This window comes from Aulonocara sp. 'chitande type north' Nkhata Bay, linkage group LG20 (assembly GCF_057382095.1).
Source record: "Aulonocara sp. 'chitande type north' Nkhata Bay isolate Kocher_YH1m ecotype deep benthic linkage group LG20, A_spYH_male_GT1.1, whole genome shotgun sequence".
Taxonomy (NCBI): domain Eukaryota; kingdom Metazoa; phylum Chordata; class Actinopteri; order Cichliformes; family Cichlidae; genus Aulonocara; species Aulonocara sp. 'chitande type north' Nkhata Bay.
Window position 1 is genome coordinate 2,679,015 of NC_141363.1, and position 14,803 is coordinate 2,693,817.

At 38.9% G+C, this 14,803-nt stretch overlaps 1 protein-coding gene across 1 annotated transcript; it reads left to right on the top strand.

The window, feature by feature from the left end:
• The first annotated feature begins 4,747 nt into the window (after positions 1 to 4,747).
• Positions 4,748 to 11,934, top strand: slc26a10 (solute carrier family 26 member 10). The gene is made up of 18 exons (XM_086277189.1): positions 4,748 to 5,153; positions 5,553 to 5,663; positions 6,752 to 6,909; positions 6,999 to 7,163; positions 7,238 to 7,390; positions 7,466 to 7,548; positions 7,653 to 7,800; positions 7,877 to 7,990; positions 8,189 to 8,266; positions 8,351 to 8,446; positions 9,580 to 9,686; positions 9,878 to 9,947; positions 10,111 to 10,293; positions 10,416 to 10,470; positions 10,646 to 10,734; positions 10,862 to 10,916; positions 11,049 to 11,155; positions 11,241 to 11,934. Exons 1-18 carry the CDS (start codon positions 4,889 to 4,891, stop codon positions 11,277 to 11,279), a joined length of 2,076 nt encoding a protein of 691 aa, XP_086133315.1. The 5' UTR covers positions 4,748 to 4,888; the 3' UTR covers positions 11,280 to 11,934.
• Positions 11,935 to 14,803: the final 2,869 nt, after the last annotated feature.

The window sequence follows — 14,803 nt, forward strand, 5'->3', positions numbered from 1 at the left end:
GTGCATTTTAATCCTCAAAATTTGTAGATGTCCACCACTTCCCTCCTCTCTGTGCACAAACTGAAATGAGCTGATTATAGAAGCTACAAAGGAAGAAAAAGGGCACGCTTGATGTTGTTTTCTTTCTTTTAATCCACCCATTCTTACAGCGTCCCTGAGAGGTCCGATGCACCGCAACCTAAGAAAATACCAGCATGCACACAAAACACAACAGAAGTTGAAATAAAAGAGACGCTCATAAAACACAGGTGAAGTCATTTAGGGGAGACACTTAATGTCATGGAACAGCTGCAAAAGTGACAGAAACCAAAAATACCAAGGACTGCACTGAGATGTGCTTATAAAAGAATTGGATGCTGGTGTTTTCTGCATTTCATTGAATAACTTTTGTAATGTAAGTAACATAACTGTAAATGCAATGTGATTAATGAATTCACTATAATAATCCATTACATTACCAAAATATATAGTGTGAGTATGGTGGAGATAATGTTATAATAGAGCCGTGTATGACTGACAGTTTCTCCAGTCAAAGAAATGGCCGAGCAAGTCACCTAAACTCAGCCAGCAGAGCCTGCTTTCACTTATTAAACACAAACCTGCACTGCGAAAGCAACTGAAAGTGGCTGCAGTAAAGGCCGAGCAGATCATCTCAAAGGAGGAAAGGCAGCATTTCGTGATGTTCATGGGTTCAACACTTCAGGCAGTCACTGACTACAAATGATTTTCATCCAACTATTAAAAACAATCATTATATTTAAAATTGTGTTAGTTTTTCCAATAATTTTCACCCTCTGAAAACAGGGGACAGCGACTAAAGATGGCTGCAATTCCCAAACAATTTATTATTATTATTATTATTATTATTATTATTATTATTATTAGTAGTAGTAGTAGTAGTAGTAGTAGTAGTAGTAGTAGTAGTAGTAGTAGTAGTACTGTTATTGTGTTATTCCCCTTGAAATAAAGCTGAGAGTCTAATTATGGTTTGAGCCACTATGGTGGATAGAAATTCTGTCTTTGTCCAATAATTTGTGGCTCTAACTGTGTAAAGGACTCAGGTTTGTAGCTTACTGTGCCCCTCGGTTATTCACATTTTCATTGTTACCATTCCTAAAGAACCCTGTTTGTAGTTTGGGGTTTTCATTCAATATCCTTTTCTATTCAATGCATTTTTCCTTTAACAGCTGACTAATATCTTGTTTAAACAGTCGCAGACACATCACTCTGCTGGCATGTTTATAAATCCTCTGGAGCTAATCAACACAATAGCCCACATTCCTGGCATTTAAAGGAAGTCCCTAATATCACTGGATCGCTTCTCCACCAGAGACAGAAATTCTAGGAATATGACACAAGAACAAAAACAAGTCTTCACATGCATGTCTGTTTATTTCATTCAGTTATAAAGGCAAGAATACATCACACTTTGCCAATGCAGCGCTTTGCATCTGCAACACATCCTTGGACCTTTCACCTACACCCTGTCTGACTCCCCTTGCATTGTTAGCAGTGAATTGTCTTTCGGGGAATAACAACAACATGGGGAAGTTTTAGCTCAAATTAGCTAATGTTTTCATTTAAAAAAATGAGAATGAACCGCAGTAATAAGAATGAAAGATTTCTCAGAATTAAATCACTTGACCTGGATCCAGCTTTGTCGCCGTATGTGAGATTACCTAACACCCCCTGGGCTGAGGTGACATGACATGTGAAAATGATTTCATGAAAACTCCAAAAGTGATTAGTTTTATTTTAAGAATTACTCAGATGACTGCATGTAATGTGTCTGATGCACTGTGGTGATGAAATCTACGAGAGCAAAGTGTGCAGCTTCATAGCTTGGTTGCATTGTGCAGTAATAGTTATAAATAGATAAGTTAATTATTGTAAGCAATTAGAAGCTCACCTAACCCCCAAGTACGTATTTAACCCTAACTCTGACCTTTTCCCAAACCTGACAAAGTTGTTTTGTGATTGTTGTGCTGCCTTGCTGAATGGAGTGTCAGATTAAAGACCTTCAAAACATCTGACTGCTTTATGGAACTCAGTGGCTGAAATCTAAAATCTACCAACAAAGCATTTTTCGATTCTGAGCAAAGTAAGTGTGAGCAAATTAGATAATTTTTTTATAGAACTGCAACTCTTTAGGGGGATTTAATATCTGGGACTGAGCATTCAAAAGTAAGTGAAACTTTAGCATTAATAATTACAATATTTTGATCACCTGTCTCTGGTATCACACTGGGATAATAGTTCTTGTACAGTGTATTGTTATACCTGTATGGTGCTCTATATTAATGATATTACAGTGTGCGTGTGGGTTCATGGTCAGTAACATTTGTAGCTCATGCTTTGTTATCTTTGATGTTTGGGCGTGTGTTACAGTACATTTTGAATTTTCAAATTTAAACTTGATGCCCTTCTAGCCAAGGTCTGGGTCCATTCAAGCCGAAACCCCTGGGTGTTGCCTTGTACAACAATAGAAAGCAGTGGCGTTGCCTTCCCTACCTCACGTAGCTTCTCATAGAATGGGAGACTTTATTCATGAGACGGAAGAGATTCATTCACAGCACCCAAGACTGGGTTTACTTTTAAGATAAATTCTCCATTTCCTTAGTTTTATCTCCACCATTCAGACCAGTCCTTTCTTGAGACTGTGATTTCCCTCTGCTTCGCCCTTGCTCACACATTCGGTAAAACCGTTTCTGTTTTGATTATACGGTTAGATTTCCAAGTTGCGTCTTGCAGAGAATACGGCCAGCAGGCTAACTCACACACACACACACACACACGCACGCACGCACGCACGCACGCACGCACGCACGCACGCACGCACGCACGCACGCACGCACACACACACACACACACACACACACACAAACATACAGATCCCGTTTTATCTTGTATTTATCCAAAGCTCCCTTGTATTCACTCCTGTCTGACAAAGAAGATCTCACTCATCACATACAATCTGTGATCAGAGTCAAGGTGTGGTTTGATCCATGAACCAGGATGCCATGTAAGATTGAGTTTCACAGAGGTTTCATGTACCATGCAGACTCTTTTCCTTATGGCTACACAGTTTAAACAACCCCCTCCACTACAGACATTTATCCTTCTCGGAAATGAACTCCTCGTTAACAGACATGGTTTGAGGTTACACCTCAGCTCCACCAGCGACACTACTTTGATGTCTTTAGGAGTTTCACAGTGCTATACATTGTATGACTTTATCAATTGTGCCTCCTTTGACCTCCCACATAGCTGTGCAGTGTGAAGGAGTGTGTAGGGGAGACCGGGGATAGTTGTAACATTTTTGACATTTCTGTCTGTAAATTGGAGCTCGTTTAAGGTAGTGGATTCAAAATGTAATGCAAAGTATTTACATGTCTCTGCTATTAAATAGTGCAGCTATTTTCTCTGCAGCACAATTACCCATTGCATGGTATGGCCTCAAACACAAAGAGTGAAATGTTACAATTAACCCCATAGTCTGGGTTAGTTGTAACATATCCTGGGGTGAAATGTAACACAATGAAATAAGGGTACTAACAAAACATTAACATGTAATCTTTGTTTATTCAACACATGAATGCACTTACATCCATTTATGTAGCTGTGTGTGTGTGTGTGTGTGTGACAGAATGCAGAAATCTAGCTTTTGAACATATTCCAACCCCCCCAAAAAAGTAAAATTATGGAATTTTCTGCAACTGAATATTTCATTAATTTTGATTGGTCTTCCTTGAGTTTGGCCTCATTGGCTCAGTGGGCATTATAACCTACAACTCTTGCACCAATTTTGAACATAACAATGAAGCTGAAAAAATGTAGTTGTTCACCAGCATCGCAATTCCATTACTTTTTATCATGGCTTACCTTGGTGTGGTTTGCAGAGAGCTTCAGAAAGATGAGGAAATCTGTTTCTTGCACCCATCCTGACTTATTTCCACCAATATTTCTTACTGGTCCATCTCTGACACAGTGGTCTGCATAATGTATGTGTGGGAACACAAACAGTGTTGCCAATGGCATTAACCACATATACAAATGCGACCAGTGAACCTCTCTCTGCTGATGTCGTTGCCCCAACTTGTTTAATATAAATTAAAGTAAAAGTGTGGTAAGTTGTAACATCTGCATTATTGTTACAACTGAACTAGCTAACATTACAGCCAACGGCTAAAACATTAGCACTAAAGACCTACACAGAATATATCCCCATAGACATACAAATAACTAAATTTAAGTTTGATGAGTTTAGCTGCAAAGCAGATAATGCTATTAAACATTGAAAAAAGTAGAAAAACTTACTTTTTGGCATACAAATGACTTTTGTTCATGTTAAATTGTCTGTGTTTGACAAAATGTGCTGATTTTTCACATGTGATAGCAGAACTGAATTGGGCATGCACAGGATGAGTCGCATCATTTGAAACTTAGCCCTGATTGGAGAAATTTGAAGTGTTACAACTGACCCACGTTACAACTATCCCCGGTCTCCCCTATGTGTGTGTTTAGAAGTAGGTATTGAGAGTGAAGGACAGGAAGATTGTATGTCTGGCTTTCTATCTTCTGCTGGGGAAAAAAACAAAAAAAACTTTTAGCAGTAGGACCCAGAGGATTTCTCTCGGGGGGAAAATCGACCAGCACACCTTTATGATTTCTGAGGCTGGACAAAGATGTGAAAAAACTTGTTGATTACTGTAAGAAAAAAAAGTAGAGCTATGAGCAATGTCATTGGCTACTTAGAGTCTGACAGGAAAATGGAATGGCTCTTGAGGTCAGAGTAGAGTCAACTATAAATGTATTATAACTGACAACACCTCTACTGAGTCAACTGCTGCGGCTGCACGGTGTCATTAGTCATCTCTGCAGGGACAACATGAGCGCTTCTGTTGCTGTATACAGGAGCATTTACACGGAGGACCGATTCAAACAGGCTTACGGCTCTGACGATAACGCCAGTGGAAGCTTGCGGCTCCGGGAAAAACTCGCAGGGAGGTGCAGGTGTTCAAACCGAGCCTGCCTTCACCTGTTGAGGGAGAGAGTGCCCATTTTCAGCTGGCTGCCAAGATACAAGCTAAAGAAATGGATTCTAGGAGATACCATAGCAGGACTCACAGTCGGTATTCTTCATATTCCTCAAGGTGAGAGAACACTGCGTCGAGAAAAAGAAAAAAGTTTGCGTTAGAATTAATTACTTGGAGCTTCTCTCGTACTTTAATTTTTTTTTTTTTATTAAAATCCTACATTGCCAAAATTTAATATTAACAAAAAAAGCATCTCACGACAAAACATAGTTCATTATTAATACTGATACTTTGAAATAAATTTATTTTGAACAAGTATTTCAAAAATGTTTCAACTGTAAACTTCAAACTTCTTAAATGTACATTTACATAGTTGGTGTCTGATCTGGTCACACTGCACCTTCATCGCCTTAGTGTGAAGAACAGGAACAGATCGTAAATTCCTAAATGAAAGAGAAGCAACACACCATTAACTGTCCTTTCCTTCTCTCCTTCTTCTTCCCCCCCTCTAAACAGGCATGGCCTTTGCTCTACTCACATCCGTGGCTCCGATATTTGGTCTTTACACCTCTTTCTTTCCTGTTGTCCTTTATATGTTTTTTGGCACGGGTCGCCATGTATCCACAGGTAAGATGTTAGTCCACAGGGTGTCTATTTATTCACAGAGAAGTGTATAAGATGAAATTCAATAATCTGGGACAACAGCAGAGTCATGATCAGATGTAACCCTCACATACTGTGCATATTTCATGCCCTCTCTGTAAGTTTTGATGAGGTCAAGAACTTCCACGTAATAAGTGTCTATACTGAATCTCGAACAACAGATCTCTGTAAAATACCCTGCATGTCATTATTAAACGGAACCTTAATCTTTTATTAATGTTTCAGAGAGCAGGTGGAGTGTTTTTGTTTGTTTGTTTGTTTGTTTTTATGTCCTGTTTTATAGCAGCAATAATTATTTGAATATGTCCAGAACATTCTAGAGCTGTTGGGATTTACTATATAAATGTAAAACTATTACAATTAAAAAGCCATTACAATCATAACTACCATCTATATCATCAGTATTTATTAAAAAACAACTATTTTGTTTATTGCAAACTACTGAGTGCATTCGTTGAAATTTTATAATCATATGAAACTCACAATGGTTCTATTGATCTTGGTTGTAATCTCACTTATCTCAGAATATATATTAGATTCTTTTATGGCATTGCTCGTGCTTGCAGTTGCAGATTTAATGACCTCTGGGCTTCTGTGCACCTTAAATGGTTGCTGCTACACAGTTTTCCTATTTCACAGTTTCAAAGAGCAGCTGGAGTCTGACACCAGGGGAACCTGGGTAAATGTGATGAACAAAGGCAGTTGTTGGGACAGTCAATGTCCCCCTTGAACCACCAGTATCACATAAAAATACACACAGACAGTTTCACAATTTGAAGATTCCCTAAAAACACCATTTCCAATGTCTCAATGGATGCAGGTCAAATTTGACCAAGCCTTAAATATACTGAATCTTCTAGCTTGTAAATAATATATTTCCCTTTTTTGTGTTTTGGTTAATTTTAGGAAAAGTCATCACATTTCAGGCTATGAAAAACAGGTCAATGTTACCCCACCTGTATGTGAGGGTTAAATGATTTGAAGCATATCTCTTGGAATTAAAGTCAGATTACTTTTATATTGCTTTATGGATATGTTTGGCCTCTTTTCAGGGACCTTTGCTGTAGTGAGTTTGATGACTGGCTCTGTGGTGGAGCAGCTGGTTCCCAGTCCTCTGGAGATTAACTCAAGTTCTTCTGAAGCGAGTGACTTTGAAGCCCAGAGAATTGGAGTGGCCTCAGCTATAGCACTTCTCTCAGGAATTATTATGGTAAAACAGACACAGAAAGTCAATAAAGTGAAATAATAGTGTATGTGTGTATCAAACTCACAGTGTTACATTAAACTCTTTTCGCCCAGCTCTGCATGTTTGCTCTTCAGCTGGGATTTCTCTCCACCTACCTATCTGAGCCAATTGTTAAGGCCTTCACCAGTGCTGCCGCCTTCCATGTTACCATCTCACAGCTGCAAAGCATGCTGGGCCTGCGGCTCCCTCGCCACAATGGGGCCTTCTCTCTCTTCAAGGTAAAAAGCAGTGCTTCTTGGTGAAGAAGCAAAGAGTTATTTTTTGTAGTCTTATCACGGTCTTGTGTGCTCAGACTTTAGCATCAGTGATGGAAAACCTGCCTCACACTAACATGGCGGAGCTGCTGATCTCTTTGGTGTGTTTGGCCATCCTGGTACCAGTTAAGGAGCTCAACATGCGTTTCAGGAAACGCCTCCGAACACCTATCCCTGTGGAGATCCTCACGGTTAGTTAACTAGCTTTGTGAACACTAAAGATATATTTAATAATTTACAGTTGTAACTCTGACTTTATGCTTCAGGTGATTATTGCCACAGGTGTGGCTTATGCCTGCTCACTGGACTCCACTTACAACATTGAGATAGTTGGCCATATCCCTGCTGGGTAAGCTTTTAGACTTAAATTTAAAAATAAAATAAAATAAAAGACTGATTCATTCAGTAGTTAAAAGTGCTCTGACTAATTTTCACAAATCTTGTGGTCTTCAGATTCCCGAGGCCACAATTGCCTGCCTTTCACATGTTCCCTGCCATTGCTGGGGACACAATAGCCATAACATTTGTTGGCTATGCTGTGTCCGTGTCACTGGCAATGATTTATGCCGATAAACATGGATATTCTATACACCCCAACCAGGTAAAATGTAGGAATGTCACTGCTCGATTCTTGCAAATCTGTCAGGTATTTGGACTGAACCTGTGTTTTATTTCAGGAGCTGCTGGCTCATGGGATCTCCAACACAGTGTCATCCTTTTTTACCTGCTTCCCTAGCTCAGCCACTTTAGCCACCACTAATATACTCGAGAGTGCTGGAGGATACACACAGGTAGCATACATGATATTCAGTTTCCACTAAGAGTTCTCACCAAGGAGCAGAAAATGTGACACCTGATGTTATACTGATGTTATAATAGGAGCAGAAAAACATGCTTCAATTTCCAAACAATCTGCACAGAGAATACAAAATGCTAATTTTACATTTATTAACATAGAAATCCTTGTATCTTTTGGTGTATTCGTGCAGCTCTCTGGGTTGTTCACTAGTCTTGTTGTCCTGATTGTTCTTCTGCTAATTGGACCACTGTTCTACTTCCTACCCAAGGTGAGCTTAAATATGTGTCTCAACAACCTTTAGAGAAGGAGAGGGGGCAAGTTCACTTATCCTATCCTCTGTCTGTGTCTGCAGGCAGTCCTGGCATGCATCAATGTTACCAGCCTCAGACAGATGTTCCTGCAGTTCCAAGACTTACCTGACCTGTGGAGAATCAGTAAAATTGACTTTGTAAGGCCACTTAAAAGAAAGCTATAACACGATAAGTGTTTCTCACCTATGAAGACAAATAAATACCAGAAAACAGAAGAATGATTATTTAATGCAGCCAGAATCTTTATTTATTTTAAAACACTGCAAATAGACATATAAATAGCTATCTCAGGGATTAAATATATAGATAAACTTCTGTACGCTGCCAGAAAGGACTATTTCGCTGGTCCGGCCCACATGAGATCAAAGTGTAATGTAAAATGAGCTTGGCATCCCTGCTCTACATCATCAGTAGGATTTCTTTTTTAACCATAACCTGCTTTTGTTTGTTTATGATAAAAAAAAACAAAAAAACCTCTGAGCAACAAATTGAACAAAAATGCTGGCAGTAGCAAACACATATATGCAAATTGATATTTTAATTTCTATTTTTTTTTTAAAAAAGGTCTGAAGATTAAATAAATGCTCCAGTTTAAAAAAATGAGAATTTTCTGGCCATTTTCATATAGTTCAGGCTTTACAGGGTTAAAGCCTCATGTCATATTGCTGGGTTTTTCCTCAAATTTCCAGAATTGCAGCAGAAGTTCTTGCTGGCAGTGTGGAGATAGAAGACTGGCCTCATAGCTGTCATCCAGACTTCTAAGTAATTAGTGCAGCAACTAATGTAACTTTAAGAATTAGTGACACAGATTTCCTTGGTCTAGTGAACATTTTACACAGGTGGGGTGAAGTATATTATAATGTTTAATTTAATCATGCAGGATAACAGTATCTCCAGCTTTGAACTGTGTCAAAGTATGTGCCATTTAAAGAAATGCTGTGAATATTTTTCCATGCACGTCTTCCATACTTTGTAATACTAACACTCAATTATTCCAAGTTCATTTGACAAATTGATGTCACCTGTACTGTCTTTAAACAATAAGTACGGCATCATCAGTTGCCAGACTTTTTGAAATAAACACTGCCTGAAGCCAAGAAGCATTAATCAGGACCCTGGAATCCTGACCTACTGGAACACGGGGAGCACATCACATAAATTGCTTGATCCTTGCACCTTCGCATTAATTGCTAGGCTAGAATTAATCATAATTTATATCCTGTTATATCCTGACAAGACAATGCATTATTGTGTCTCTGTTTGTGTGTAGATGGTTTGGCTTGTAACTTGGCTCTCTGTGGTGATACTCAATGTGGACCTTGGCCTGGCTATCGGGGTGGTCTTCTCTATGATGACTGTCATCTGCCGCACACAAAGGTACATTTTCCATTCCCTCTGCACAAATACCACAGTGCAATCCAGCAAAAGCACTTATAAGGGAAAATGTGCACATCTGGAAGGTTAAAAATAAAACTCACATAAACACAAACATCATACTTCATGTATGTAAGTAGCATATGTGGTCTATCATAACTTCTTATATTAATTTAAAGTTTATGATTTAACAGGGCTGGTTGTTCAGTGCTTGGTCGGGCCAGCAACACAGAAATTTACAGACCTCTGGAGAACCATAACAAGGTGAGCGAGGGTTACTTCTCTTCTTTGAAATATGAAAATGAGCAACCAGCTCCAGAAATATACAAACTTTCTCTCACCCTGTCAATATCTCGTCAAATTTGCATGTGGATTTGCAGTATGAATATCCAAGAATACAGGTGATGCATTTCTATTTTTCTTACAGTGCCACGAAGTGCCTGGAGTGAAAATCCTGACTTACAACGGGCCCATTTACTACGGCAACCGTAGCTTCTTCAGGGAGGAAATGATTAGGCTGTTGGGCCTGACACCAGAGAAGATCCGCAGACGGGAGAAGGCCATAAAAGCCCTGGAGAAACGGGAGAGGGAGACCACTGTCAGCACTGTGGTATGATTATTGCTATTCCTCGTTAATCTGAGTCACAAAATATAAAAAAAATAGAGTACACATACATGGTAAAAATACAAAATACTTCAGTAACTTTCCGCTTCCCCCTGTGTTTTTTGTAGGAAAGAGGGATTGCAAACACATCGTTTTCCTCAGAAAATGAGTTCTTCAAATCAGGTAAGCAATGACTTTGTATAAGTGTATGCTAAGTAAACAATTCTAAATACAACTGCTATTTCATGAATTAAAAAAAAAAAATCAAGAGACTTTTTCACACCTTATTAACATTTTCTGAAGACGTTCTTGTATTGCAAATAGTTTGAACTTTCAAATGAATACATTTTTTCTGCAGAAACATCTGAAAGCTATGACCAGGCAGTGTTAATCGATTGCAGCAGCGTGATATTTGTTGATGTTGCTGGAGCAAGACTCCTGACACAGGTTAGTCGGTGAAAGTAAGACCTAATTGAAAACATTGAGCCTGAATTACACCATGTCACTGTATAGGCTTTTCCTTATTTCTTGATGCATTGTAATCAGTGCAATTTATTGCTTTTCCCCCATTTAGATGTGTACTGAGTGCCAGAAAGTTGGAGTTCATGTATATTTGGCTAACTGCAATGGTGAGGCCCATGTACCCCAAATATTTTATTCCTAATTGTGTTCTTTCTGTTTTATTCTGTGCAAACTTTTATGTAGAAGCTTTCATATTTTCTAGAGAGTAGACATGCTGACCGCTTGTTCTCTGTGCACAGAGAGTGTTTTAAAGATCCTAACGTCCAGTGGGCTGATGAAATACATGAATCCACAACATATCTTTGTCACCGTCCACGATGCTGTGGTGTATATCCAACAGCAGAAGGTAAATGTCAGAGTATTTTATAAATAGATGAGACTTTAAATTCTGATAATAAGAACAATGATGTTAACTATCTTGTCTGTTGCAGGAAAAACCTTCAGCGAACACCACGACAGTTTGGGTATGAGGCTGAAGGAAGGTGATGAGTTATGTTCCCCTCAACCAAGTGTTGAGTGCTAAAATGGCAGAGACCATTTTAGCTGCTGTAATAGCTAAGACTGTACTTGCCAGTGTTTGAAAGGCGCAGTAGCCTGTTGTAGCATGAAGTCTTAATTTGTGTTAACTTCTTACATGATAGTTTTACCATGTTTTTTATTTTTCAAATATCAGACTGACTGCCAAACTTAAATCAAAATCAAATCAAGCAGAAGGAATTAGTCCACAACACAAAACCCATCAATACAAAACAATAAAAAAATGATATATATGACTGACGTGAATTGTTTTCGCCCGTTTTTTTTTTTTAGTTGTTGTATAATTTTGTATTTTTCTTGTTGTATATGATGTATTTTGGCATGTTATCAGCATTGGTTGTATTTATTTTTTGTTGTTTTTAATACAAATGCATTTCATGCACATTGTATATATTTTTCTTTTACTATGCATATTTATACATTTTGAAATCTGTGCTTCAGTATGCAGTCATGTACAGTAAATAGCACTGCGACTCCAGAAAGACTGAATAAAAGACTTTAGGAATGAGCTGCGGCGACTGTGCCACCCAGTGGCTGTTCTGACAATGAATACATCTTACAAACAAAACCTGGAGCATTTTAGTGAATAAAAACATGCAATAAATAGAAGTAAAATGTCATCTGTAGGTTTCTAAATCAATGTATTGATTAGCAATAGTTATTAAGTGTGAAGACTTATACTTTTGAAGGAAAACGGTGAGGAATGTGAAGAATGCCACTCTGAGATTTGGAAGGGGGGAGAAGAGCAGTCTTTGTACTTTATCAGCCATTGTAAACCAGGCTGTCTGGACTGAGAAAGATTAAAAAATACTACAAAGTCTCATAGCAGCAGAGAAAATTATATTTTAGTATTATAAAAAAAATGAAACAAACAAACCCAAAAACAATTGGAGAAAAACAGGTTATTAATCTTGCAGATTACTGGTTAATTTATGATACAAAATGCAGTTTTCACTGGAAATACATAAACATGCCACTTTTATTCTGGTATGTGTATCTGTCTTTACTTTCAAAACGCAGACATATTCTAAAAAATGTGATGAAATCTGCTATATTCATTACAATAACTGAAAGCATCTCACACTGTTATGCTGCCCTCTGCTGTCCGACGGGTAAAAACCTCCCTGCTATCACATTCTTGTTACCTTGACCTGATAAAACTACATGTAGTGAGAGTCAAAAACCAGGACAAAAAAACAAAAAACCCTAATTATTTCCCTGCTTGATGTTGGATAGCCAAGTTATTAATTTTTTCCTGTGCATATTTCAAAGGGCCCTCGGGATACCGTGCCCTTTGGGTTTTCCCTTTAAAGCTCAAGGAGTGTTTTACTAATTAGTAGGAAGTTGTCCACTTTAATTAGAACGCCATACACATGGCTGTGGCCAAATGTTTACTTAAGCCCGATTCTACACTCAGGCCTGCCTACACACACACACACACACACACACACACACACACACACACACACACACACACACTTTCCAAAAAATAAATCTAAATCAAAATAAAAGTAACACTGGAAAATCCCCCAGGAATTTCAGCGATGTAGTAATCAAACTCGGATTTAAATGAATACCTGTTTTAAGATAATCTGCAAACATGGAAAACTGGAGGCGTGCAGAAGATAATTCATATAAGCTGACTTGACTACTGAGAGGGAAAAATAAGGTAATTTTCTCCCCACGCTTTGAGTACCATTATGGCAGCAAAGAAAGAAAACCAGGAACAAGAAATAAAGTGGATTATAATTGAAACGTATCTGGTAATAACAGGAATTTGAAGATAAAGAGCGTGAATTAAAATAAAAATAAATATGCTGGAATTCACTTCATAGCTGGGATAGGCTCCAGCGCCCCCCCGCGACCCTGAAAAGAATAAGCGGAAGCGGATGGATGGATGAATTCACTTCATAAAAATGCAACTTGTATTGCATTTTTGTCTGATGTTTTATTTTCACCTTGTGGTCAAACGTTGGAGCAGCAGTTAGTCTGCGGGTGTCTAGCCTGAGAAAATGGTCACGTGCTGCTCCATCGTCATCAGTGGTGATCTGTTCTGACCCTCGGCAAAAATTCACAGACGACCCCTCCCATCTCCGTTGTAGGGCCCTCTTAGGGAGGCCAGGTTTCTCATACTATCCTTGCAAAATTTGCACATTGCCACTGCTGCAGTTTAAAGTTTGTGAACTCTCTGGCCTGAGGCCCCGAGGTGTTGCCTGTCTTGCCAGGTGGGAAGCCTCTAGTTGCCATTTATCCTAGTGAAATTGAATGTCTATAGATCAGGCCCAATGATGGCACGAAAATATTGTTAAAGAGCAAGCAAACAGAATTTGATTTAACTTGAGGTGGCGCTAGTTTTAACTGCTTGTCTCCAGGGGGCGCCACTACTCCAAAGATACATTATAGGTGACAACACGATTAACAGCAGTGTGTTAATTATGTCAGATGAGATCTCCGCCTAATCACGTTCACTAACTAGCGCCCTTCCCCCTAATATTTACCAATAGGTAAATGTTGGATTTTTATTTATATATTTATTTAGTCAGAGACTGAAACACCCTCGCTGCAGGAAGGAGCGCTTTCACAGATCATTCATCCCAACAGCAGTTAGACTCTATAACTCCTCAATCACGATGTCATAAGTCACTGGACACTGAACATCCACGGTCACCACTTCATGCATTCCTTCTGATATCTGTACCTGAGCTGAGGTGATACAAAAATTTCCCTGTTGTGGGATCAATAAAGTCTTATTCAAAGGAGCTTGCAAAGAGTCCAGACGCTTTTCTTTGCAAGCTCCTTTGACTACGATGACCTGGATGACTGAGAACCTTCACAGACAAAGTCTTATCTTATCTTATGACACGCTGTGTAAGTAAACAAACAACAGTTTGGTCTGCATTTCTTGAAAGATTACATCCCCCAAACTTAGTTTAGAGGGTCTACACTGCATATAGTGAAGTCTGCAAGTTTTCTAACAGCAAAATTTGTTTTCTGCCCAAATCATTTTGAAGATCATTAGAATGAAAGTTATTGGCCATGTTTGCATAGCCCTTTTTAAAATGATGCTTTCATGACATTATTGTATGTTGGGTGGTGGCCACGGCTATCTAGACTGACAAGTGGGATGTTGAATGTCACCTCTCCGGTGGGGAGGGGGCCTGAGATTGTTTAAATTGGAGTCTGTTTTATACCAAATGCAGAAAAAATGTTTTAAGAAGGCAATGAAGTTTGTGTTCCAAAAAATAGGATTGTTTGCTTGCAGGACACCAGGAGAGATGAGTCCTCCGTCACAGATGGTGTGGTCAGTGAAGATGGTCGCCTGCAGGTTCAAGCTCATTGCATCTCCAACCCACATCCACTGCCACTGTACTTAAGGGAAGTTAAAGACTTTCTTCTGCACCTACATTTGGATCACCTCGATCCATGACAGTCATTCAGGCAGTAATGCCTGGACTGG

Coding starts and splice junctions, on each gene's coding strand:
- slc26a10 (XM_086277189.1), top strand. CDS start 4,889: ATGAGCGCTTCTGTTGCTGTATACAGGAGCATTTACACGGAGGACCGA. Junction 7,549..7,652: donor GTTGGCCATATCCCTGCTGG/GTAAGCTTTTAG, acceptor TGTGGTCTTCAG/ATTCCCGAGGCCACAATTGC. Junction 10,735..10,861: donor GAGCAAGACTCCTGACACAG/GTTAGTCGGTGA, acceptor TCCCCCATTTAG/ATGTGTACTGAGTGCCAGAA.